At 48.6% G+C, this 23,965-nt stretch overlaps 1 protein-coding gene across 2 annotated transcripts in view; it reads left to right on the plus strand.

The window, feature by feature from the left end:
• The window catches only part of LOC126213595 (facilitated trehalose transporter Tret1-like), a 54,826-nt gene that overhangs the window by 26,299 nt on the left and 4,562 nt on the right, over positions 1–23,965 (plus strand). For both annotated transcript variants that reach the window (XM_049941456.1, XM_049941457.1), the window contains exons 3-4: positions 13,903–14,165; positions 19,607–20,134. In XM_049941456.1, the coding sequence (XP_049797413.1) occupies positions 13,903–14,165; positions 19,607–20,134 (791 nt within the window). The remainder of the gene's footprint in view (positions 1–13,902; positions 14,166–19,606; positions 20,135–23,965) is intronic.

The following is a 23,965-nucleotide window of genomic DNA, read 5'->3' on the forward strand; positions in this document are numbered from 1 at the left end:
GGTCGCACGAGACTTTTGTATGCAGTCCACTTTGTGCTTTGTGCACTGTCTGTGTTAATATTCTACCAATGAATAATAGTCTGTTATCTGAATTACCTATGATTAGGCCAACTGATCATTCCATTTAACATCCTTAGAAACTGCTACTCCCAGGTATTTCTATGAGCTGACCTGTACCAGTTGTGACTCGTTGATATAGTAGTCAGAGAGCTCTACGTTTATGTGTCTTTCGCAAAATAAAACAAAAATTTCACGCTGCTCAGCATTGATAATTTTTGCACGAATCTGGAATCTCAGAAAGCTCTCATCGGACACATGTCCAGGTTTGGTTTTCAGATAGCTACTGTGTCAGACCTCGTACACTTCAAAAGCGAGGAGAAAAAAGTGCAGTAGACATGATGATGAACTTGCACCATATGCTATAGCATCTAAATTAATTTATTTAATAATCATCAGTACACCACTACATTTGAAGTAGAAAGGACATCGAGACTGTTTTCAATTTCTTGCCATGTTCTTTGTAACACATGCTCAGGCACTGTTGCAATCACATCAGATGTCTCAACATAGTCATGTTATCCACTATGATTGCATCCACACAGCCCTCTTCGATTCTCCACAAACGAAAAAATGGCTGACATCGAAATATGTGTCCAAGGAATAGAGAAGCAACTGAAATCACTCAACATAGGAAAGTCCACTGGACCTGACGGGATACCAATTCGATTCTACACAGAGTACGCGAAAGAACTTGCCCCACTTCTAACAGCCGTGTACCGCAAGTCTCTAGAGGAACGGAAGGTTCCAAATGATTGGAAAAGAGCACAGGTAGTCCCAGTCTTCAAGAAGGGTCGTCGAGCAGACGCACAGAACTATAGACCTATATCTCTGACATCGATCTGTTGTAGAATTTTAGAACATGTTTTTTGCTCGCGTATCATGTCGTTTCTGGAAACCCAGAATCTACTCTGTAGGAATCAACATGGATTCCGGAAACAGCGATCGTGTGAGACCCAACTCGCTTTATTTGTTCATGAGACCCAGAAAATATTAGATACAGGCTCCCAGGTAGATGCCATTTTCCTTGACTTCCGGGAGGCGTTCGATACAGTTCTGCACTGTCGCATGATAGACAAAGTAAGAGCCTACGGAATATCAGACCAGCTGTGTGGCTGGATTGAAGAGTTTTTAGCAAACAGAACACAGCATGTTGTTCTCAATGGAGCGACGTCTACAGACGTTAAAGTAACCTCTGGCGTGCCACAGGGGAGTGTTATGGGACCATTTCTTTTCACAATATATATAAATGACCTAGCAGATAGTGTCGGAAGTTCCATGCGGCTTTTTGCGGATGATGCTGTAGTATACAGAGAAGTTGCAGCATTAGAAAATTGCAGCGAAATGCAGGAAGATGTGCAGCGGATAGGCACTTGGTGCAGGGAGTGGCAACTCACCCTTAACATAAACAAATGTAATGTATTGCGAATACATAGAAAGAAGGACCCTTTATTCTATGATTATATGATAGTGGAACAAATACTGGTAGCAGTTACTTCTGTAAAATATCTGGGAGTATGCGTGCGGAACGATATGAAGTGGAATGATCATATAAAATTAATTGTTGGTAAGGTGGGTACCAGGTTGAGATTCATAGGGAGAGTCCTTGGAAAATGTAGTCCATCAACAAAGGAGGTGGCTTACAAAACACTCGTTCGACCTATACTTGAGTATTGCTCATCAGTGTGGGATCCGTACCAGATCGGGTTGGCAGAGGAGATAGAGAAGATGCAAAGAAGAGCGGCGCGTTTCGTCAAAGGTTTATTTGGTTAGCGTGATAGCGTTACGGAGATGTTTAGCAAACTCGAGTGGCAGACTCTGCAAGAGAGGCCCTCTACATCGCGGTGTAGCTCGCTGTCCAGGTTTCGAGAGGGTCGCGTTTCTGGATGAGGTATCGAATATATTGCTTCCCCCTACTTATACCTCCCGAGGAGATCACGAATGTAAAATTAGAGGGATTCGAGCGCGCACAGAGGCTTTCCGGCAGTCGTTCTTCCCGCGAACCATACGCGACTGAAACAGGAAAGGGAGGTAACGACAGTGGCACGATAAGTGCCCTCAGCCACACACCATTGGGTGGCTTGCGGAGTATAAATGTAGATGTAGATGTAGAAACTGAGCGTAGAAAAGTCAGGGGAAAGGTGGCCAGGCATTGGGTCCTCTGCATCTGATCCAGCGAGTAGGAAATTTCTTAGCCATTAACTTGTGAACAGTCATTGACCAATGCAGGGGAACTTAGTCCTGTAGGAAGATGGTTTTGCGTTGCCAGTCTCGTATCTGACAGTATGCAAACTGCTCCAACATGTCCAGACACACTGACCCGTTCAGTGTGTTCTCTGCAAAGAAGAACAGTCCAGCAATGCAAGACGTTCAGTTTAGCGCCATTATGAACATGTTCAGTGAAAGTGTGCAGATTTTGCAAGTCCCAGATCTGAATGTTATACCGATTAATCGTTCCTGATACATGAAGGGTTGCCTCATCTGAGAACAGCCATCTTTCAAGGAACTGGGTGTTCATGCCAGTATGCTGCAGCATATCCGTAGAAAACTGTTGTCGCCTCGGTTTGTCATTCGCCATCAAATGTTACAGACCGTGCACTTCGTAAGCATACAAACAAAGATGTTATTGTACTACAGGATGTAATGTCGCCTGGAGCACATTAACTTGCCTAGATGTCTGTGGAATTCATACAGGGTGTAACACCTCGGTTCAGTTTACAGTGATAAAAACTATGGAAAGAATAATTTAAAATTAAGAATAGAATTTTTAGAGAGGAAAATAGTGTAGATTCAGAGTTCGGTAATTGCAGATCAAAATTATAGTATATCAGCAAGTAGTTTAACGTCTAAGTACAGCAAAGTCAGGGAAGTTCCGTCATGGAGAAGGCAGTGACGTTAAACTCTTGTGTTGAAAAACCTATAAAAAGGCCTGATCGTCATTGTTGCCGCCTTTTTTCCTTGATCGTTTCGTTAAAGGGCGGGGAACCCGTGTCAGTCAGCGAGACAATAAATACATTGGACTTTATCGTGTTAAGATTCACGACAAACTGTTAGAATATTACGGAGATTAAAAGTGATGTAGTGTACGATCTCTGACTGTTGGTAGCAACGGAGTATTAAGGGGATTTTAGGACTTTAGTGCTAGTTTGTAACTTTACGGACATATAGACGACAGAAACTCAAATCATCTGCTGATACGAGTGAATTCAGAGGTACCGGTTGTAACATACCCTTTTATTTATCCGCTCGTTCCGGATCAAAATAGCAGCCCAAAATTAGATAATTGATTAATGTGACCGTGTACCTAATGGGCTGGCAATCGGATTGGACTGCTCAGGGGATGTTACATTCCGTATTGTCCTTCACAAATACTGTAATACGTACTGTTTGGTGGTAAGAAGGACACAACACAGTTTCACAAACAAGATCTATATTCTTAGCAAAAGCACAAAATAAGGAAACAGCCACTGCCTTCGTCAATACACTGTTAATGACGGCTAATCTCAGCACAGGTTTCTTTAGTTATTCTTAATCGTCACACGCAACATCCAATCACTGTAATCCAAGTAATGCCGGCGCGGTAGACGCGGAAGTTCAATAGCGGCACTCAATATCACTGAAATCACTCTATAATTAAACTTTCTCACTTTCCCGTATAATACTAACACAAAGGGGTTAAACCGCGGCGATGGCCACTCCCTTTGTCGATAATTTACATTAATTCAACTGCTGGCTTCTGCACAGCTCTGCCCGCCTCGCGGGAACCTACCACACCCTGACTTCAGCACATCTCCACACTAACTCTTACTAACTGCTCTCCGCCCAGTTCTTCCCGCCTCGCGGGAATCTACCCAAGCAGCACTCGGCACTTCGGTGAATCCCCTCTAGCTCTCGCGCCCTGCACACACTACTCGGTAGTTGCCCTGTCGACCTGTGTGAGCGCAAACTTAGCAGTAAGGGCCTGCGGACCCCTTACACGGTATTCAGATATTAACGCGTGGACTTTTGAAAGTGTCGTGTGCCGCTAGTTGCGAATCTGGACGTAGAGCGCGTGCATATCGGCATTTGCGGACTATTTAGATTCCTCTAGGCTAGGAACCTTTTAAATAGACCTTCATCCATCGCCATCTTAATCCTTGAATATCGAGTGAAAGTGAAATACAAGAGTGTTGAACTTATTTCATTTACCTAGTGCTAATCAGTGAAGGTTTTACGGAACCAAAGCTATTCAGCAGTAAGTCAGCACCATCTAGCGGAAAGCGTAGGCGTTAACTGATAACGCTAGCTGAAGTGGACGTGTACGTGTTTTACGGACTGCTTAATATGAACTTTTGTGACTCTTTGACGTCCCCACTCCCTCCGAAAGGTGGCGCAGGCTGTCTTAATCATAAAAGGGGAGGGTTTTAGCCGGGCAAATTACTAAATAAAAGCGATATATGGAAGACTCGCAGTAATAGCAAAACACAAGGCCCGCACCCCAAAGGAGAGTCGTCGCTGTCACGTCGGGAAGTAAAGGCGGAAAACCTACCGACGATACGTATCTACGAGCAGACGTCGACGTGGAGTACCTAAAAAGTGAACCACAAAACAGTTGGGGCATCTAGAGGGTTGGATCCCCTCCTTCGAAAGCGTCAGATTGCAAAGCCTGGGCTACTCTCAGGGTGGAATCTCCATCTTCGAGGATTGTGTCTGTCTGTCTGTCTGTCCGCCCGCCCGCCCGCCGCTTGCTGCTGTAGCTGTTCGTCCGTCCGCCTGCCCACTCGCTGTCCATCGCCGTCGCCGTAATCGCCGCCGCCGCCGCCTGCTGCCCGTCCGTCTGTCCGTCGCCGTTCGTCTGAGTCCTCCCACCTCCACTGTCATCTACACCTCCCCCTCCCCCTCTCCCACAGTCACTTCCTGGAGTGCCGCCCCTGGTCTCCCTCCTTACACCTCCCCTCCCCTTCCCCCACTTACCCATCCCCCTGTCTCCTCCCCTGCTGTATACCCACACCTCTACACCCTTCCTCCAGCCTCCACATCCTCAACAACTCCCACTACTACCCCAGCCATCACGTACGCTTCTGTTGCCACCTCTGCTGCCACCCCTCAGGTGGTCGGCTTCCCCTCTCTCACCCACCCTCTCACTTTGTCATCTGCATCTCCCGCACGCATCATGTCGCTCAGCCCGGTGATCACAGAGGATGAAGTGTTGGCAGACCTGAATTCCCACACGGACTTGGAAATCCGCTCTGCCCACCGTATCCACAATGCCTCTGGTCCCACCTACCTCACGCGGGTGTTCTCTGAGTCTGCTCCATCCATTGACCATCTCCTCACCCAGGGTGCCCTGATATACCACCGTCGCCACCCTGTCGAATCTTCCAAATCCCCTCCCCAATCCTACCGTTGCCAGCGGTGCCTGATGTACAATGACCACCTGACTCCCAACTGCAAAAACCCCTCCACCTGTCCCCATTGCAAGGCCTCCCACTTTCTTAAGAACTGCCCCAACCTCGCTGCTCCTCCTTCCTGTAACACCTGCAATGCCCCCCATCCCACCTACTCCCACAAGTGTAAAGCTAAACCGCCTCCAGCCACCCCTGAGCTTACAATCCCAGTTCATCCTGTCGATCCCCCTGTCCATCCCAACAATTCCCTCCGTCCACCCCCCGCGGCCGAGGACATCATCCGGTTCCTTACCGTTGTACTCCAAAACATTCACCCTTTTCAGTGCCCCCAGACCTTCCGACAAATCTCCCTTGCTGCTCGCTCCATTTTCCACCTGAACACCTTCGCCACCTACTCCCACAACCAAGCCCACTTCACCTTCACCTGCCTCAGCACCCTAGTTTAAGTCTCTTCCCTTCCCTTTCTTCCCCACCTCCTTCCCACCATGGCGCGGCATGAGTATCGCATCCTCTTCCAGAACATTCGCTCCTTCCGCACCAACAAATACCTCCTCATGCACACCCTCTCCCACCACCAGGTCGACACCTTCCTCTTGAACGAAACCTTCCTCCAGCCCCACCATTCTATCCACACCTCTCCCTATACCCTCCATCACACTGACGCCCCTGGTCCTCGTGCACAGGGTGGCGTCGTGATTGGCCACCTTAAGCATATCCCCGTCCGGCCACAACCTCTCCTCAATGACCCCACTGAACACCTTATCCTTAGCGTCTTCTTCCCCTCCCTCACCATTACCTGTGCCACCATCTATGTCCCTCCACTTCTCCTCTTCCTTCATTTCGCACATTGACTGCACCTTCTCCACCTATGTGATTGCCGCCGACCTCAACATCCATAGCCACACTCCTGCTGCCCTTCGGCGGTGGCATCAGTTCCTCCACAATCCAAGGTGACCTTGTTCCCCTTCCCCAGCACACCCGACCCGAATGTGACACCACCCCCGATGTTGTCATTGCCTCCGCCAACCACCTTGGGCGTATCACTGTCGCTGTCCTTGACCCCACAGGTAGCGATCACCTCCCTGTCCTTCTCACCATAACGTCTGCTCACCGCCCCCCTCCGGCTCCGCACCCTGCACCCCCTCCCAAGGTCGTCCATGACTATCACCGTGCCAACTGGGATGCCTACCGGGACTCCATCTCCACCCAGGTCGAAGGCCACCCTCTTACCTATCGCCATCCTGATGACATCATCCATGCCTCGTACTTCCTTCAGAAGGTAATTACTGACGCTGTGGAGGCCCATGTTCCTACTAAAACCATCCACCCACACCGTCCCACTCTCCTCCGCAGGCTGTCCTCCTCCTCCGTGACTCCCGCTGCCTCTATCGCTCCTACCTGCGCACTCGTGACAGGGATACACTCCAACGCCACCGGCAAATACAGCGACACGTACGGAACCTTATTACAGTAACGAAACGCCGAGACTGGCGCCAGACCTGCACATGACTCAACGCCACCCTCCCTATCAACTCCTCCAAGTACTCGTCCGCCTTCCATCGCCTTACTGGTTCCCTTTCCACTCCCCACTACCCCCTTCTCCATAACGCTCGCCCCCTTCCTGACAACCTCAGTAAGGCCAACCACTTCGCTTCCCACCTTTCCGAGGTCTTCTCCATCCCCGATGATCCCCACTTTGATTATTCTCTTTTCCCCACCGTCGTGGGATGTGCTGATACCTCGATCACTCCACTTGCTCCTAGTCTCCAGTACTTGGGGCAGTTGCCCCCCTCCAACATAAACACTCCCATCACAGCACAAGACATTAAACTTATCCTCCGGTCCAAACGCAACATGGCCCCTGGTCACGACTGTGTCACCTACCGTCACCTTTGAGAAAGCCTCTATTCCTTCCTGACTGTCCTCGCCCATCTCTATAATGTCATCCTCTCTACTGGCTTCTACCCTGACCTGTGGAAGACCTCCCGCGTCCTCATATTCCTCAAACCCAACAAACCCCCTTCTGCCACCTCTTCCTATCGTCCCATCTGCCTCACCTCCGTCTTCAGTAAGGTCCTTGAATCCATCCTCTCCCACCGTATCCATCAGCACCTTGCTCAACACCATCTCCTCCCCCTTACCCAGTGTGGCTTCCGACCCTCCTCCTCTGCTGAAGACCAACTCCTCAACCTTGTTCACCTTCTGTCCCTCCAGCTCAACTCCCGTCCCTCCGCCATTTTTGTTTCCCTTGACCTCCAAAATGCCTACGACCGTGTATGGCATCCTGGTCTCCTCTTTAAACTCCAAACCTACGCCCTGTCTATCAGTTTTGTCCGTCTGGTCGCTTCCTTCCTCTCGCACCGTCCTTCCTATGTCACCCTCCACAACACCAACTCCGGTATCTTTTATCCCACGGCTGGCGTCCCCCAGGGTTCTGTCCTCTCCCCTCTCCTTTATCTCTTGTATGCAGCTGATATGCCCAAGCCACCCCCACCAGTCCACCTTCTCCAGTATGCTGATGACACCACCTCCCTGGCTCTCTATCCTACCCTTCAACGTTCTCAACGTACCCTCCAAACCCACCTTCACCAGTTCACCACTTGGTGTAACCAGTGGTTCCTCCGTCTCAACCCCTCCAAAACCCAGGCAATCATCATAGGCCGCACCATTCGCTCCTTTCGCCTCCATGATTTCTACCTCACCTTTTATGGTCATCCCATCCAGCTCACCCCCACCCTGAAATACCTTGGCCTCACCCTCGACCGACACCTCACCTGGACCCCTCATCTCCAGACCGTCCAGCAGAAAGCCCATTCCCGTCTCCGCCTTCTGAAACTCCTGTCTGGCCAGACATGGGGATTGCATCCTTCTACCATCCTCCACACCTACAAATCCCTCATCCGTCCTCTCCTCTGTTTTGCCAGCGTTGCCTGGATCTCCGCCCCCACCCGCTTTTACAAGGCCCTCCAAATCCTTGAACGCCATGAGCTCCGCCTTGCCTTCCGTATCCGCCTTCCTTCCCCCACACGGCTCCTGTATGAACTGATCCCCTTCCCCCACCTCCTCCTGTTCCTCCAACATCTCCGCATCCTTCACATTGTCCGCAGGCTTGATACCCCCCCACCCTCTGGTTTCCTCCTTCCTCTCCACCCCCCGCCCGTTGCCGCGCCTCTATCGCTGTATCCCTCCCTCTCTCCACCTCCACACCCTCCATCTCCTTCATCAGGACAATTTCCAACGCCTCCCCCTCCCGGATGACGAACTTCGCCGTGACATCTACCCTTCCTTCCACCTATAACCTGGCCTTGTTCCCCCCCCCCTCCCCAGGGCCCCCTTTTTTCCTCTTCCCTCCTTCTCCCAGAGCGGATTTTCCTCCTTCCCCCCCCCCTCCCCTGAGACCCTGCACCCCATACTTGCCTCTTTCCTTCCTACATCCCTCCCTACCTGGCCCTCTTCAGCCCACTGCCCGCTCATCTCCATCTCTTCCCCTCCCTCCCTTCTTCCAGTCTCCCTCACCTCCTTCCGCCTGGCAGATCCTCTGTATTGATCATCGTCAGTGTGCCACATCAGTGTTGTGTTTAGTGCTGTTTCTCCTGTGCGTCAAGAGGTGTGATTTTAATTGTGTACTGCCTTGAAGTTCGCCATCAGTGTTTGTTATGTGCTACGCCATCCGTCTACACCTTTTATGCTCCAGTCATACTGTGCCTTGTGTTCTTTTAATTGTCACAGTGTGTGGCTTTTTGTGTGTGCTACTTTTAAACAGTTTTAACAGTTTTTTATCTCCATCTTACGGTCACCCCGTTTTTTTTCTATTGCCTTCCATGATGTTCCCCCTTTTTTATATCTATGTTCACCTTATTCTCTCCTTTGCTGTTTTTAAATGTCTTCTATAGTTTGTTCTATGTCTTTCAGCTGAAGAGCAGCGCATATGCTGCTGCCAGTCTGCCCCAATGGGGAATTGAAATACAATAAAGAAAAAAAAAAAACAGTTGGGGATGCTTCAAGGGGCTTTTGAGAAATGCTTTTCTCGTGTCCTCCACTGTCTCTAATGAAACATTACGATGTGCACCACCCAAATGATTCAGAACACTTCCAGTTGCCAGAAACCTATATAATACTAGTCCTTAATTGTTTTCACAGCAGCTGCCTCACATCCATACTGCCGGGCTGTGGTGGCTGAGCGGTTCTAGGTGCTACAGTCGCACAGGTTCGAATCCTCCTTCGGGCATGGATGTGTGTTATGTCCTTAGGTTAGTTAGGTTTAAGTAGTTCCAAGTTCTAGGAGACTGATGACCTCAGAAGTTAAGTCCCATAGTGCTCAGAGCCATTTGAACCATTTGAACATCCATACCACCTACGATAATTTATTTCCTTAGTAATCGGCGAATATCTTTCTGAAAATCACACTACCCATTGTGCGCATTGCTACACTCTGGCGGCAGTAGTTGGCAGAACTGATATGTGGTTAGAAATTCTTTGAGATTGTCTAGCCTATGGAGCAATTTCACTATCATATCTATTGTAGTTTGGTCTTTGATATGTGAAAGGCCTGAGAGAGACAAACCGCAGACTGTCTGGCAGAAAAAGTGGAGCACCCAGAAAGGGGACAGGAAACGAAATGAAAATTAACGAACTGAGAGTGCATGTGAAGTTACTTCAGTGATTACAAAATGGAGTCAAATTACGCGTAAATTTAAGAGTGCAGGAAATCTGTGGCCCACTGTTGTGCCATCAGGATTCAATCAGTCCCCAACAGCTGTGACCTGAAGCCATAATCGATGGCTTTGCGCACTTCTTCACCAGGAGTAACACTAATGTGGCTCTCCAAAACATTTTAAGGATGGGAACTCTCCCTAAAAATGGTTCAAATGGCTCTGAGCACTATGGGACTTAACATCTGAGGTCATCAGTCCCCCAGAACTTAGAACTACTTAAACCTAACTAACCTAAGGACATCACACGCATCCATGCCCGAGGCAGGATTCGAACCTGCGACCGTAGCGGTCACGCGGTTCCAGACTGAACCGCCTAGAACCGCTCGGCCACCGGGCCGGCTGGACCTCTCCCTGTGTCGCCACAATACTCACTGGAATGGTCATCTGCGGTAGTGCCGAACCATGATTCATTCCGAATACAATGAAATGCTTTCATCAACACACCATCATTCCCAGGCACAGCATTATATTTCAACAGGTTACATAAATGGGTAACTGGTGGCACCACAGACTTTTGAAACAGTGCACGGGCGCAGTCGAAATAGAAAATGTCCATTCCTCTTGGAGTGCTAGTCTTGCAAATTTCACACGAAAACGTCTTTGAAGTTTGGATGGTAGCAGCTGTATTCGCGGAAGAGCTGTGGGGAAGAGTCACGGGTCGTGCTTGAGTAGATCAACCGGTAGAGCACTTTCCAACGAAAGGCAAAGGTCCCGAGTTCGACTCTCTATCCAGCACACAGTTTTAATGTGCCAGCAACGTTGAAAAAGTATACTTCAGTAAAACAAAAAAAACAAAAACTATCTCCATCCATAGCCTAGGTATTACAGCATGTATACCTTCCTCACTGGATAACGTGTCCTCGATGTCAGCATTTGTTCTTGTGGTGGGCACTGATCATAATGTTTTGGTTAGTCAACGTATACCTATGGGAGATACGAATTTGATAACCTATAAGGAGGGACTTGACTACAAGCCAGGGAGTAAACACACTATATGAGGAAAATTATCCAGACACCTGGCTGATTACCTACAAGTTCACGGCGCCCTCCATCGGTAATGCTGGAATTCAGTATGCTGTCGGTCCACCCTTAGCCTTGATGAGAGCTTCCACTCTCGCAGGCACACTTTTAATCAGGTGCTGGAAGGTTTCTTGGCGAATGGCAGCCCATTCTTCACGGAGTGCTGCGCTGAGGACAGGTATTGATGTCATTCAGTGAGGCCCGGCACGAACTCGGCGATCCAAAACATTCCAAAGGTATCCAGAATGAGATTTTCACTCTGCAGCGGACTGTGCGCTGATATGAAACTTCCTGGCAGATTAAAACTGTGTGCCCGACCGAGATTTGTACTCGGGACCTTTGCCTTTCGCGGGCAAGTGCTCCACCAACTGAGCTACCCAAGCACGACTCACGCCCCGTCCTCACAGGTTTACTTCTGCCAGTACCTCGTCTCCTACCTTCCAAACTTAACAGAAGCTTTCCTGCGAACCTTGCAGAAATAGCACTTGCCCGCGAAAGGCAAAGGTGCCGAGTTCCGAGTCTCGGTCCAGCACACAGTTTTAATCTGCCAGGCAGTTTCATCCCAAAGGTAGTTCCATAGGATCCAGATCAGGACTATGTGCAGGCCACACCATTATAGGGATGTTATTGTCGTGTAACCACTCTGCCACATGCCGTGCATTATGAACAGTTGGTCGATTGTGTTGAAAGGTGCAGTCACCATCCCCAAATTGCTCTTCAACAGTGGGGAGCAACAAGGCGCTTAAAACATCAATATAGGCCTGTGCTGTTATAGTGCCAGGCAAAACAACAAGGGGTGTTAGCCACGTCCATGAAAAACACGATCACACCATAACACCACCGCATCCAAATTTTACTGTGGGCACTACACAGTGTGGCAGATGACGTTCACTGGGCATTCGTCATACCCACACATTGCCATTGGATGCCCACATTGTGTACCATGGTGTGTCACTCGACACAACGTTTATCTGCTGTTCGCACGTTCAATGTTTACCCTCTTCACACGAAGCAAGGCATCGTTTGGCAATTACCGGCGTGCTGTGTGGCTTATGAGCAACCGCTCGCCCATGAAATCCAAGTTATCTCACCTCCTGCCTATCTATCATAGTACTTGCAGTGGATCTTTATGCAGTTTGGAATTCCTCTGTGATGGTCTGGATTGATGTCTGTCTATTACACATTACGACCCTATTCATCTGTTGGCGGTCTCTGTCAGTCAACAGAGGAGGTCAGCCTGTACGCTTTTGTGCTGTATGTGTCCCTTCATGTTCCCACTTCACTAACACATCGGAAACAGAGGAGCTAGGGATGTTTAGGAGTGTGGAAATCTCGCGTAGAGATGTATGACACAAGTGACACCCAAACACCTGACCACATTCGAAGTCCGTGAGTTCCACTAAGCGCCCCATTCTGCTCTCTCGCAATGACTACATGGAGTACCTGGCAGTAGGCGGCAACACAATGCAGCTAATATGAAAAACGTATTTTTCTGGGGCTGTCCGGATACTTTTGTTCGCATAGTGTAACTATGTCTCAATTTGATGATCATGACCCTGTCGTGATCTATTGGCGGAATATTGCACTTGTCTGTCACGATCATTTGGCCAGCTATTGAGGACTTTACCTGCCTGACACGACGACATATTCTACTATTGAAACTTCCTGGCAGATTAAAACTGTGTGCCGGACCGAGACTCGAACTGGGGACCTTTGCCTTCCGCGGGCAAGTGCTCTACCAACTGAGCTACCCAAGCACGACTCACGCCCCGTCCTCACAGCTTTACTTCTGCCAGTATCTCGTCTCCTACCTTCCAAACGTTACAGAAGCTCTCCTGCACAACTAGCACTCCTGAAAGAAAGGATATTGCGGAGACATGGCTTAGCTACAGCCTGGGGGATGTTTCCAGAATGAGATTTTCACTCTGCAGCGGAGTGTGCGCTGATATATAACTTCCTGGCAGATTAAAACTGTGTGCCAGACCGAGACTCGAACTCGTGACCTTTGCCTTCCGCGAGCAAGTGCTCTACCAACTGAGCTACCCGAGCACGACTCACGCCCCGTCCTCGCAGCTTTACTTCTTCCAGTACCTCGTCTCCTAACTTCCAAACTTTAGAGAAGCTCTCCTGCGAACCTTGCAGGACTACCACTCCTGAAAGAACGGATATTGCGGAGACATGTCTTAGCCACAGCCTGGGGGATGTTTCCAGAATGAGATTTTCACTCTGCAGCGGAGTGTGCGCTGATATGAAACTTCCTGGCAGATTAAAACTGTGTGCTGGACCGAGACTCGAACTCGGGAGCTTTGCCTTTCGCGGGCAAGTGCTCTACCAACTGAGCTACCCGAGCACGACTCACGCCCCGTCCTCACAGCTTTACTTCTGCCAGTACCTCGTCTCCTAGCTACCAAACTTAACAGAAGCTCTCCTGTGAAACTTGCAGGACTAGCACTCCTGAAAGAAAGGATATTGCAGAGACGTGGCTTAGCCACAGCCTGGGGGATGTTTCCAGAATGAGATTTTCACTCTGCAGCAGAGTGTGCGCTGATATGAAACTTCCTGGCAGATTAAAACTGTGTGCCAGACCGAGAGAGGTTCATATCAGCGCACACTCCGCTGCAGAGTGAAAATCTCGTTCTGGATATTCTACTGTTTTTGTGAGAGCCACCAGCAGACACCCACAGTCCCAGACTGACCTCGGCCCCACCCGGACCTGTCCGCAGTGAGCATCGGGGCGCTGGGCACGACACTCGGCTGGACCAGCGTGGCCATCCCGGAGCTGCAGTGCGGCTACGCGTCTGCGGCCGGAGCGCAGTGCTACCAGTCGTGGCAGATGTCCTGGGTGTCGGGCTGCATGTCGCTGGGGGCGCTGGCGTTCTCGCTGCCCGTGGGGAGGCTGGCCGACGTGCTGGGCCGCAAGCGGGCCGGGCTCTGCCTGGGACCCCTATTCCTGGCCGGCTGGGCCTTCCTCATCTGGGGAGACTCGGTGAGTCCTTGAGTACACCTCCGCACCACCACACCGCACGCTGTTCTTACGGGATCGCAATTATTGGACTACACTACTGGCCATTAAAATTACTACACCACGAAGATGACGTGCTACAGACGCGAAATTTAACCGACAGGAAGAAGGTGCTGTGATATGCAAATGATGAGCTTTTCAGAGCATTCACATAAGGCTGGCGCCGGTGGCGACACCTACAGCGTGCTGACACGAGGAAAGTTTCCGACCGATTTCTCATAAACAAACTGCAGTTGACCGGCGTTGCCTGGTGAAACTTTGTTGTGATGCCTCGTGTAAGCAGGAGAAATGCGTACCATCACGTTTCCGACTTTGATAAAGGTCGGATTGTAGCCTATCGCGACACTGATGCTCGCGTTGGACGAGATCCGATGACTGTTAGCAGAATATGGAATCGGTGGGTTCAGTAGGGTAATACGGAACGCCGTGCTGGATACCAACGGCCTCGTATCACTAGCAGTCGAGATGACAGGCATCCTATCTGCATGGCTGTAACGGATCGTGCAGCCACGTCTCGAGTCCTGAGTCAACAGATGGGGACGATTGCAAGACAACAACCATCTGCACGAACAGTTCGACGACGGTTGCAGCAGCACGGACTATCAGCTCAGAGACCATGTCTGCGGTTACCCTTGACGCTGCATCACAGACAGGAGCGCCTGCGATGGTGTACTCGACGATGAACCTGGGTGCACGAATGGAAAAACGTAATTTTTTCGGATGAATCGAGGTTCTGTTTACAGCATCGTGACGGTCGCATCCGTGTTTGGCGACATCGCGGTGAACGCACATTGGAAGCGTGTAATCGTCATCGCCATACTGGCGTATCACCCTGCGTGATGATATGGGGTGCCATTGGTTACACGTCTCGGTCATCTCTCGTTCGCATTGACGGCACTTTGAACAGAGGACGTTACATTTCAGATGTGTTACGACCCGTAGCTCTACCCTTCATTTGATCCCTGCGAAACCCTACATTTCAGCAGGATAATGCACGACCGCATGTTCTGTACGGGCCTTACTGGATACACAAGATGTTCGACTGCTGCCCTGGCCACCACATTCTCCAGATCTCTCACCAACTGAAAACGTCTGGTCAATGGTGGCCGAGACTGGCTCGTCACAATACGCCAGTCACTACTCTTGATGAACTGTGGTATTGTGTTGAAACTGCATGGGCAGCTGTACCTGTACACGCCATCTGAGCTCTGTTTGACTCAATGCCCAGGCGTATCGAGGCCGTTTTTATGGGCAGAGGTGGTTGTTCTGCGTATTGATTTCTCAGGATCTATGCACCCAAATTGCGTGAAAATGTATTCACATGTCAGTTCCAGTATAATATATTTGTCCAATGAATACCCGTTTATCATCTGCATTTCTTCTTAGTGTAGCAATTTTAATGGGCAGTGGTGTACATCAAATAACGGTTTGCATTATGACATTCCGACTGCACAGTTGGCTCCAGGGCACCGTGGAAATTAGTATGTGCATTGTATTGTTTAATTCGTTTGGTTTAGCAACTAAGCCCTCTTTCATTTGGATGGGTTCTGCAATAAGCAGAACTAGCGCATTAGAGGGACTGAGAATCCGCATTTCGCAATCGCGAAGTCCCCACGCTAAATGGGTGACTGTGTGGTGGACAGTGTCCAGTCATGGAATAATCAGTGCGATATTCTTCAATACCATGGTAACTACCGAACGGTATGTGAAGGTTTTGGAAGAGGATTTCATTCCTGTTTTCCAAAGTGACTCTGATTTCGACGAGATGTGATTCATGCGAGACAGAGCTCGACACCATCAAAGCAAGGGAGTGTTTGATGTCTTGGAGGAGCACTTTGGGGACCGCATTCTCGTTCCGAGCTACTCAGAGGCCATTGGCAAGAGCCTCCATTGTCCCCCATATTCTCTGGATCTGAACACATGCGACTCCATTTTGTGGGGCTGTACTAAAGACAAGGTGTACAACAACGACCTCAAAACCATTGATCAGCTGAAAACAGGCATCGATGTTCTGACACTTCAGCGATCACACAGAATTTCGGTAATGATGGCAGGCAGGCCGAATATGTCATAACCTAAATCCGAACATCTGTAGTGACGTTTACATATTGAATAAAGTGTGTGAACGCCGTAGTTTCTAACTAATTTATGTTTGTCTTCATACAGTTCAATAAATATCACCGTGTAGCTTCATGTCTAGTTGCGGCGAGGTTCAAAGTGATTTTGCGATGGTATAAGCTGAGAGTATCATTCGGAATGCTATACTGTTGTATGGTAGTGTGTGCAGACTGCATAACCTGTGGAATTTTGTGATCCTCCAGCACCAGTGTTCACAGCCTATACTACCACTTCTGCGCCCTGTCGCACAATGAATACACTCTGATGTTCTTAAACATCCTTATGTTTTGGGGACATGTGTTCATCTTTTATTTACCAACGTAAGCCTGTTTTTAGTAAATACGACGCGCTCCAACGATTATTTAATGACCTGTTACGATTTTACATCTGGCATTTCGTGGGGAACCAATATTTTTCTAAATCTTTGGCCAACTTTGAACTTGACAACGTGCTGAGTGTCGTGCAATATATGCTAAAGGCATAAAATCAAATACCTGAAAATGACATGATGGACCGAAACCTGGGTTGTACTTAAATGAACAGTAGAAGATACAAGTGGTGGTTTATTCCTCCAAAAAAAAATATTGCCGTAAGGTGACATTGTATGTCCTATGCCGCCAATGTTAAATTTTATCTAATTTTGTGACCCATTATCGTGGAAACTCTTTAAGACACCAACTTACAATTTTCCATAATTATTGAATGCACCTTTCTAGATACACTGAACTAGAATTATTACTAAAATTGTATTGTGGGGCATGTCCTCTTTTTTCCAAACACTCATTTTTTGACTGATTTTGTGAATAAATGATCATAAAAACAAAACAACTCAGGATATTTTAATTATTCTAGTTCCATGTGTGTTGAATCTCACTCTTGGCATGATGTGAAAGTTTCATGTCTCTACCATGAGTAGTTTCTTAGAAAAAGGGTCATTTATTGCAAAAAATATATTTCATAGATATTGAGGTTTAAAACTTTTTTATTACAAATTCTTATACATACTTATATTTATGCGTCTTTTATGCACTAGAATTGCCCTGGCCCATAGTCTGTGTCTTCTTCAGTCTCACAACAGTCCAGTGCCTGCCGCCTCCTCCTTCTTTGTTGCTTCTCTTGTCATTTGGTGAGCAGCCGGCTGTGCTTATTAGGGGAGTTGTTGAGATTAAAGTAGCGAGCAGCGTTGTAAACACGGATGCAGGTTTTTTTTTACACTCTGCTTTGAATCCTGCTCTTTCCCTTGTCAAAAAAGGAAAGGACAGAGTCAATGTTATCTCACTTGCTAGTTCTTAGTCTTTTACTGTCGATGCCTCTCACTTTGGTCATCCTTGGTGGTACTAGTGAACAGTGTGTGTTTGTGTGTGTGTGTGTGTGTGTGTGTGTGTGTGTGTGTGTGTGTGTCTGTGTCTGTGTGTTATTATTCCAGAATTACTCCAAGAACTGAGCTTTTAAATTTGCTCGTACATCTCATGTCTGTTGCAGTTTGTGCCTTGAAAATGACGGGGTGTACTCCAGCCGAAATACACTATATGATCAAAAGTATCTGACCAACCCAGAAACGTAGTTTTCCATATTAGGTGCACTGTGCTGTCACCTACTGTCAGGTACTCCACATCAGCGACCTCAGTTGTTATTAGACATCGTGAGAGAGCAGAATGGGGCGCTTCACGGAACACATGGACTTCGAATGTGGTCAGGTGATTGGGTATCACTTGGGTCATACGTCTGTACGCGAGATTTCCACACTCCTTAACGTCCCTAGCTCCAGTGTTTCCGATGTGATAGTGAAGTGGAAACGTGAAGGAACACGAACAGCACAAAAGCGTACAGGCCGACCTCGTCTGTTGACTGGCAGAGTCCGCCAACAGTTGAAGAGGGTCGTAATGTCTAATAGGCAGACATCTATCCAGACCATCACACAGGAATTCCAAACTGCATCAGCATCCACTGCAAGTACTATGACAGGCGAGAGGTGAGAAAACGTGGATTTCATGGTCGAGCGGCTGCTCATCAGCCACACATCACGCTGATAAATGCCAAACGACGCCTCGCTTGGTGTGACGAGCCTGAACATTGGACGGTTGAACAATGGAAAAACGTTGTGTGGAGTGACGAATCTCGATACACAATGTGACGATCCGATGGCAGGGTGTGAGTGTGGCGAATGACTGGTGAACATCATCTACCAGAGTATTTAGTGCCAAGAGTAAAATTCGGAGGCGCTGGTGTTATGGTGTGGTCGTACTTCTCATGGAGGAGCTTGCGCCCATTGTTGATTTGCGTGGCACTATCACAGCACAGGCCTACATTGATGTTTTAAGCGCCTTCTTGCTTCCCACTGTTGAAGAGCAATTCGGGGATGGTGATTACATCTTTCAACACCATCGACCACCCATTCATGATCCACGGCCTGTGGCGGAGTGGTTACCCGATGATAAAATCCCTGTAATCTACTGGCCTGCACAGAATCCTGACCTGAATGCTATAGGACACCTTTGGGATGTTTTGGAACTCCTCACCGACCGACATCGATACCTCTCCTCCATGCAACACTCTGTGAAAACTGGGCTGCCATTTCCCAAGAAAGCTTCGAGCACCTGATTGACCATAGGCCTGCGAGAGTGGAAGCTGTCATCAAGGCTAAGGATGGGCCAACACCATATTGAATTCCAGCATTACCGATGGAGGGGCCGGCCGCGGTGGTCGAGCGTTCTAGGCGCTTCAGTCCGGAACTGTGTGACTGCTACGGTCACAGGTTCGAATCCTGCCTCGGGTATGGATGTGTGTGATGTCCTTAATTTAGTTAGGTTTAAGTAGGTCTACGTTCTAGGGGACTGTTGACCTCAGATGTTAAGTCCCATAGTGCTCAGAGCCATTTGAACCGATGGAGGGCGCCCCGAACTTGTAAGTAATTTTCAGTCAGGTGTCCGGATACTTTTGATCACATAGTTATAGGCGGTCGCTGTAAATATTATCTGGCTGGATTTCCTGAAGTGGTTTAAAAATCATGTAAAAATTACTGCTTCTCTGCTGACAACATCTCGTTTTATACTGTAGGGGCCCACCTCTCATGATATCTAGTGGTGAATTCCACACTACATATGACTGACTTGGTTCTTTTGATCAGAGAGTATAAATTGGAGACTAACAAAAACAACAAAGTGGCTGCTGAGGTTTTTTTCAAATCATCTACATTGCTCCTCACAAACAGTGTTCTCTTTTGAAGGGGTGACCAATTGTGTGTCCAGACATACATGTTAGATTACTCAGGGAGCCTCTATCTGCAGCTGGCGTTGCTGTGCGTGGGCCGCCTGCTGACCGGTGCTGCGGGAGGAGCCTTCAACGTGCTGGCGCCGGTGTACATCGCCGAGGTGGCCCAGAAGGAAGTCCGGGGAGCGCTGTGCGGCTACTTCCAACTGCTGCTCACCGTCGGCACCCTCTACGTCTACGTGCTGGGTGCGGTGACCGGCCTGTTCTGGACCTCTGTGGGCTGCGCCTTGGTGCCTGCGGTCTTCCTGGTGGCACTCTCGCTGGTGCCCGAGACTCCCCCCTACCTGCTGCAGGGTAGCCGGGAGGCCGAGGCCCGGGCGGCCCTCCGCTGGCTGAGGGGACCGCGCTGGGACACGGAGGCGGAGCTGGCCGAGGCGAGGGCGGCTCTGGAGGAGGAATCCGGGAACGGGGGGTCCGGGTCCCTCCGTGAGGGGCTGAGCACCCCTGCTGCCGGTCGGGGAATCGTCGCGGGGCTGGGGCTCGTCACGTGCTTCCAGCTCTGTGGCATCAACGCTGTGCTTTTCTACGCGTCCGATATCTTCCTGGTGAGCAAAATCTGCCAGTGACTCTTGTGACGATTCACAGTGAGGGAAGTTTGGCCAAGAGAATGCACCATCTAAGATAGTCCGCACTAGTACAAATCTAACTTAGTTGGTTTCTGGGATTAAAGGGACCAGACTGCTACGGTCATCGGTCCCTTGGTCCAAATCTGAAAACACCCACAGAGAATAAAAACGACTATGGAAAAGACGACAGACGACACAAGACAAGAAAGACATACACAGAGACCAGACAAAACGAATTAAAATCACACAGAGTGTGACAGTGGTTGGCCGACCATAGAGATAATAAAGGAAAAGCCAACCACCGAGAAACACACTAAAACCCAGTCTAAAATCGTAGGCCAAAGGCCAGACTCAAAACAAAAAAGGCATAACTAACACTCAGATTACGTGATTAAAAACCCCCTGCCCGAATAAAACGCAGAACTAAGCCTGCCATGGCAGTGTCATTTGTTAAAAGGGCAGGGAACGTGTCAGGTAGCGCTAACGTCTGCCTGAGCACAGCTAAAAGCGGACACTCCAACAAAATGTGGACCACCGTCAAAGCGGATCGGCACCGACATAGAGGTGGGTCCTCACGGCGCAATAAGTGGCCTTGCATCACATGTGAGTGCCCAATGCGCTGCGGGCATAGGACAACGGACTCCTTGCGAGAGACCCACATGGATGACCGCCACACACTCGTCGTCTCCTTGATAGGACGGAGTTTGTCTGGCGTGGTCAGGTTGCGCCATTCAGTGTCCCAAAGTTGGAAAACTTTGCGGCGTAACATCGCTCGCAAATCAATCTCCGGGAGGCTAATGTCCAGAGATGGTTTACTGGTGGCTTGTTTGGCCAGGCTGTCAACATGTTCATTGCCGGGTATCCCAATATGGTCTGGGGTCCACACAAAGACCACAGAGCGGCCATAATGGGCAAGAGTACAAATCTTTTTTTAATGTTATTTTTACAATCTAGTGCCCCTTCTTATTGGGTTAAAATTTCATCTGTGGCACCTTGAGAAGCTGTGGTCATGAACATTGCTGGTATTGTTATCTATCCCTTCATATTCACCCATGAATGTGACACATTTTTTCCAACAGTGCATCACTTAGTTGTACAAGACTGAATTTTGGCTGTTGAAGAAACATTCCACCTTGAAAATCACTGTGTCCTGGTTCTGGATACGCAAGAAGGCCAAGGGTGCCGTATCAGGAGAATAAGGGAGATGAGGAAAAATTTTGCACGGCAAAGAGACACACTGTGTGACTGTGACCTGTCCAGGGCAATCTGGGGCATTGAAGTTAAAATGCTCTGGGTTGTTTGATCGTGTCAAAAAATGGTTCAAATGGCTCTGAGCACTATGGGACTCAACCTATGAGATCATCAGTCCCCTAGAACTTAGAACTACTTAAACCTAACTAACCTAAGGACAGCACACACACATCCATGCCCGAGGCAGGATTCGAACCTGCGACTGTAGCGGTCTCGCGGTTCCAGACTGTAATGCCTAGAATCGCACAGCCACTCTGGCCAGCCTAATCGTGTCATATTTCTCAGAGTGATCGACATTCCAACCCCTCTGCTGGGATCTACTTCAGGATCTTTTACTGTCCGTTGTAGACTGAGACAATCTGCAGCATAAGATCTTGAGGAAGATCCCAGCACAGGGGTCGAAACAGCGACCGTGCGAAGAAATATGACGTGGCCTAACGACTCAGCAGATTTCAACTTCAGTGACAATGGTCACAGAATCCTACAGACTGTGCATTTTCATCGACCAGTGGCACCTAGTCGGACAGCTTCTCGCTACACTTCATCATCACAGCCTCCCATAACCTTGCAAGAGATTTCAGTTGTATGCTCCTGTGACTGATTTACACTTACGAGTGTAATCTGCTAGTAGACCAACCACACTGTAGCAGTCGCGAACACACACATCATCAGCTTCTCCGATATTGGTTGAGTTTTCGAGTTTTCTGATAGTGATGAATGCACATGTTCTTGCTTTGCTCTTTTGTCTCAGTGTCCCTGTAATACACCCAGTACTTCGGCCATGGAGATCAGGCAGCTAAAGAAGTCCTCTGGACTGGCCTCAGAGAGTTGCCGCATCTTCACAGCTGCATCGATTTGGTGGCCTTTACAATTGGCATAAGCAGTCAGGAAGCCATTGGGTGGCGACCTTTGCCATGCTCAATGGGCCATCCAAGATAATGAAAACTGATCTGTGACTAATTCTGACATTTCTCACTATCAGATTGACTGTGATACCCCTGGTCTCCAAACATTGATGCCTCCACCTCTCTTCCACTTTCTTGTTCTTCACACAGATACAGTTCTTTCTCATTCAGCTTTTTTGTTTTTTGCTGCACTAAAAGCATTCCTGCCAGCTAACCACATGGCATATGGTGGTTCACTGTTGGTGTACACTTCTACCAATTCAACATGGATTGTTGTCACATTGTTAACCTACTAATGCAGGAAAGGAATGACCCCCACCAATCTCAAATCTGGCAATCGGCAGCGCCATTTTATTTTGGCTCATCTAACAGCATGCCGTGGTACTGTGGTGGAGTCATTTCAATCAGAACAAGAGATATGTAACTATGAACAAAAGAAAAAATAATTATGTAACTTTGCTGCTGTGCAGTTTCGAATTTGGGGCAGCATAGTGTGGAAGACTGCAACAACAGATCCACAGTTCAGTTCTGGGGTTGGTTTCCCACCATATCCCCATCCCCCCCCCACGACCACTCCTCCCAAATATCACATATTGCGAAACTCACATTTAATACCGAGTGATGTGGCGCAGTGGTTAGCACACTGGATTCGCATTTGGGAGTATGATGGTTCAACCCGCTTCTGGCCATCCTGATTTACGTTTTCTGTGATTTCCCTAAATTTCTTTGGGAAATGCTGGGATGGTTCCCCACCCTTCCATAACCCAATGGGACTGGTGACCTTCCTGTTTTGTTCCTTCCCCTCAAGTCAACCAACCAACCAACTACATTTAACACTCTACAGATTTCTAGAATTTAAATAATAGCAACAATACACTGCCTGACAAAAAGCCGAACACCCAGAGGGAGGAAAAAACGAAGAAACTTGACGGGGTGGGAGGATGTGTGATGTTACTTCAGTAATTTCAAATTAAATCCAAATTGAAAAAGAAATTGGCAGTATGAGCCCACTTACTAGTGCGGCGTTACCCTACCTGTGGCCTGGATGTACGTGCTGATTTGGTTGAGAAGAAGCCGTGAAACAGTTATACCGCATCCTGAGGCAAGCTGGCCCACAGGTGTTTCACCTGACCCTTAATATCTGGATGCTGACACTAAGTCAGTTGACATTTAACGTGGTTCCACACATCTTCTGTTGGGAATAGATCTGGAGATCGTGCTGGCCATGTGATTACCTCAACATGGTGCACAAATTTCATAAAGAAATTTGGCACGTGTGAACGACCAGTATCCTGTTGACAAATGGCACATGAGACTGTCACATGAGAGAGAAGAGATGAGGATGTCCTTGAAGTGCTTTTGTACCACCAGGATTCACTCAATCCCCACCAGCTAGGACACGAGGTGATATCCAAACACTGATCATATCATGACTCCAGGAGTGTCTGTCTCTTCAAAACAATGGAAATTTGGACTTTGCTAACAATGATCAAACAGTGTAATGCAGAACTGCTGAGCGATTCAAGTGTGAGATCCAGGCCTAGTGCCATGCGATTATCATGTATTCAGCAAGATGAAAGACGATCTCAGTGGACGACGATTCCGAAACAATGACATAGTGAAAGCAGCTGTATCCAGGTGGTCACATTGCGCT

The sequence above is a fragment of the Schistocerca nitens genome, chromosome 11 (assembly GCF_023898315.1).
Source record: "Schistocerca nitens isolate TAMUIC-IGC-003100 chromosome 11, iqSchNite1.1, whole genome shotgun sequence".
NCBI lineage: Eukaryota > Metazoa > Arthropoda > Insecta > Orthoptera > Acrididae > Schistocerca > Schistocerca nitens.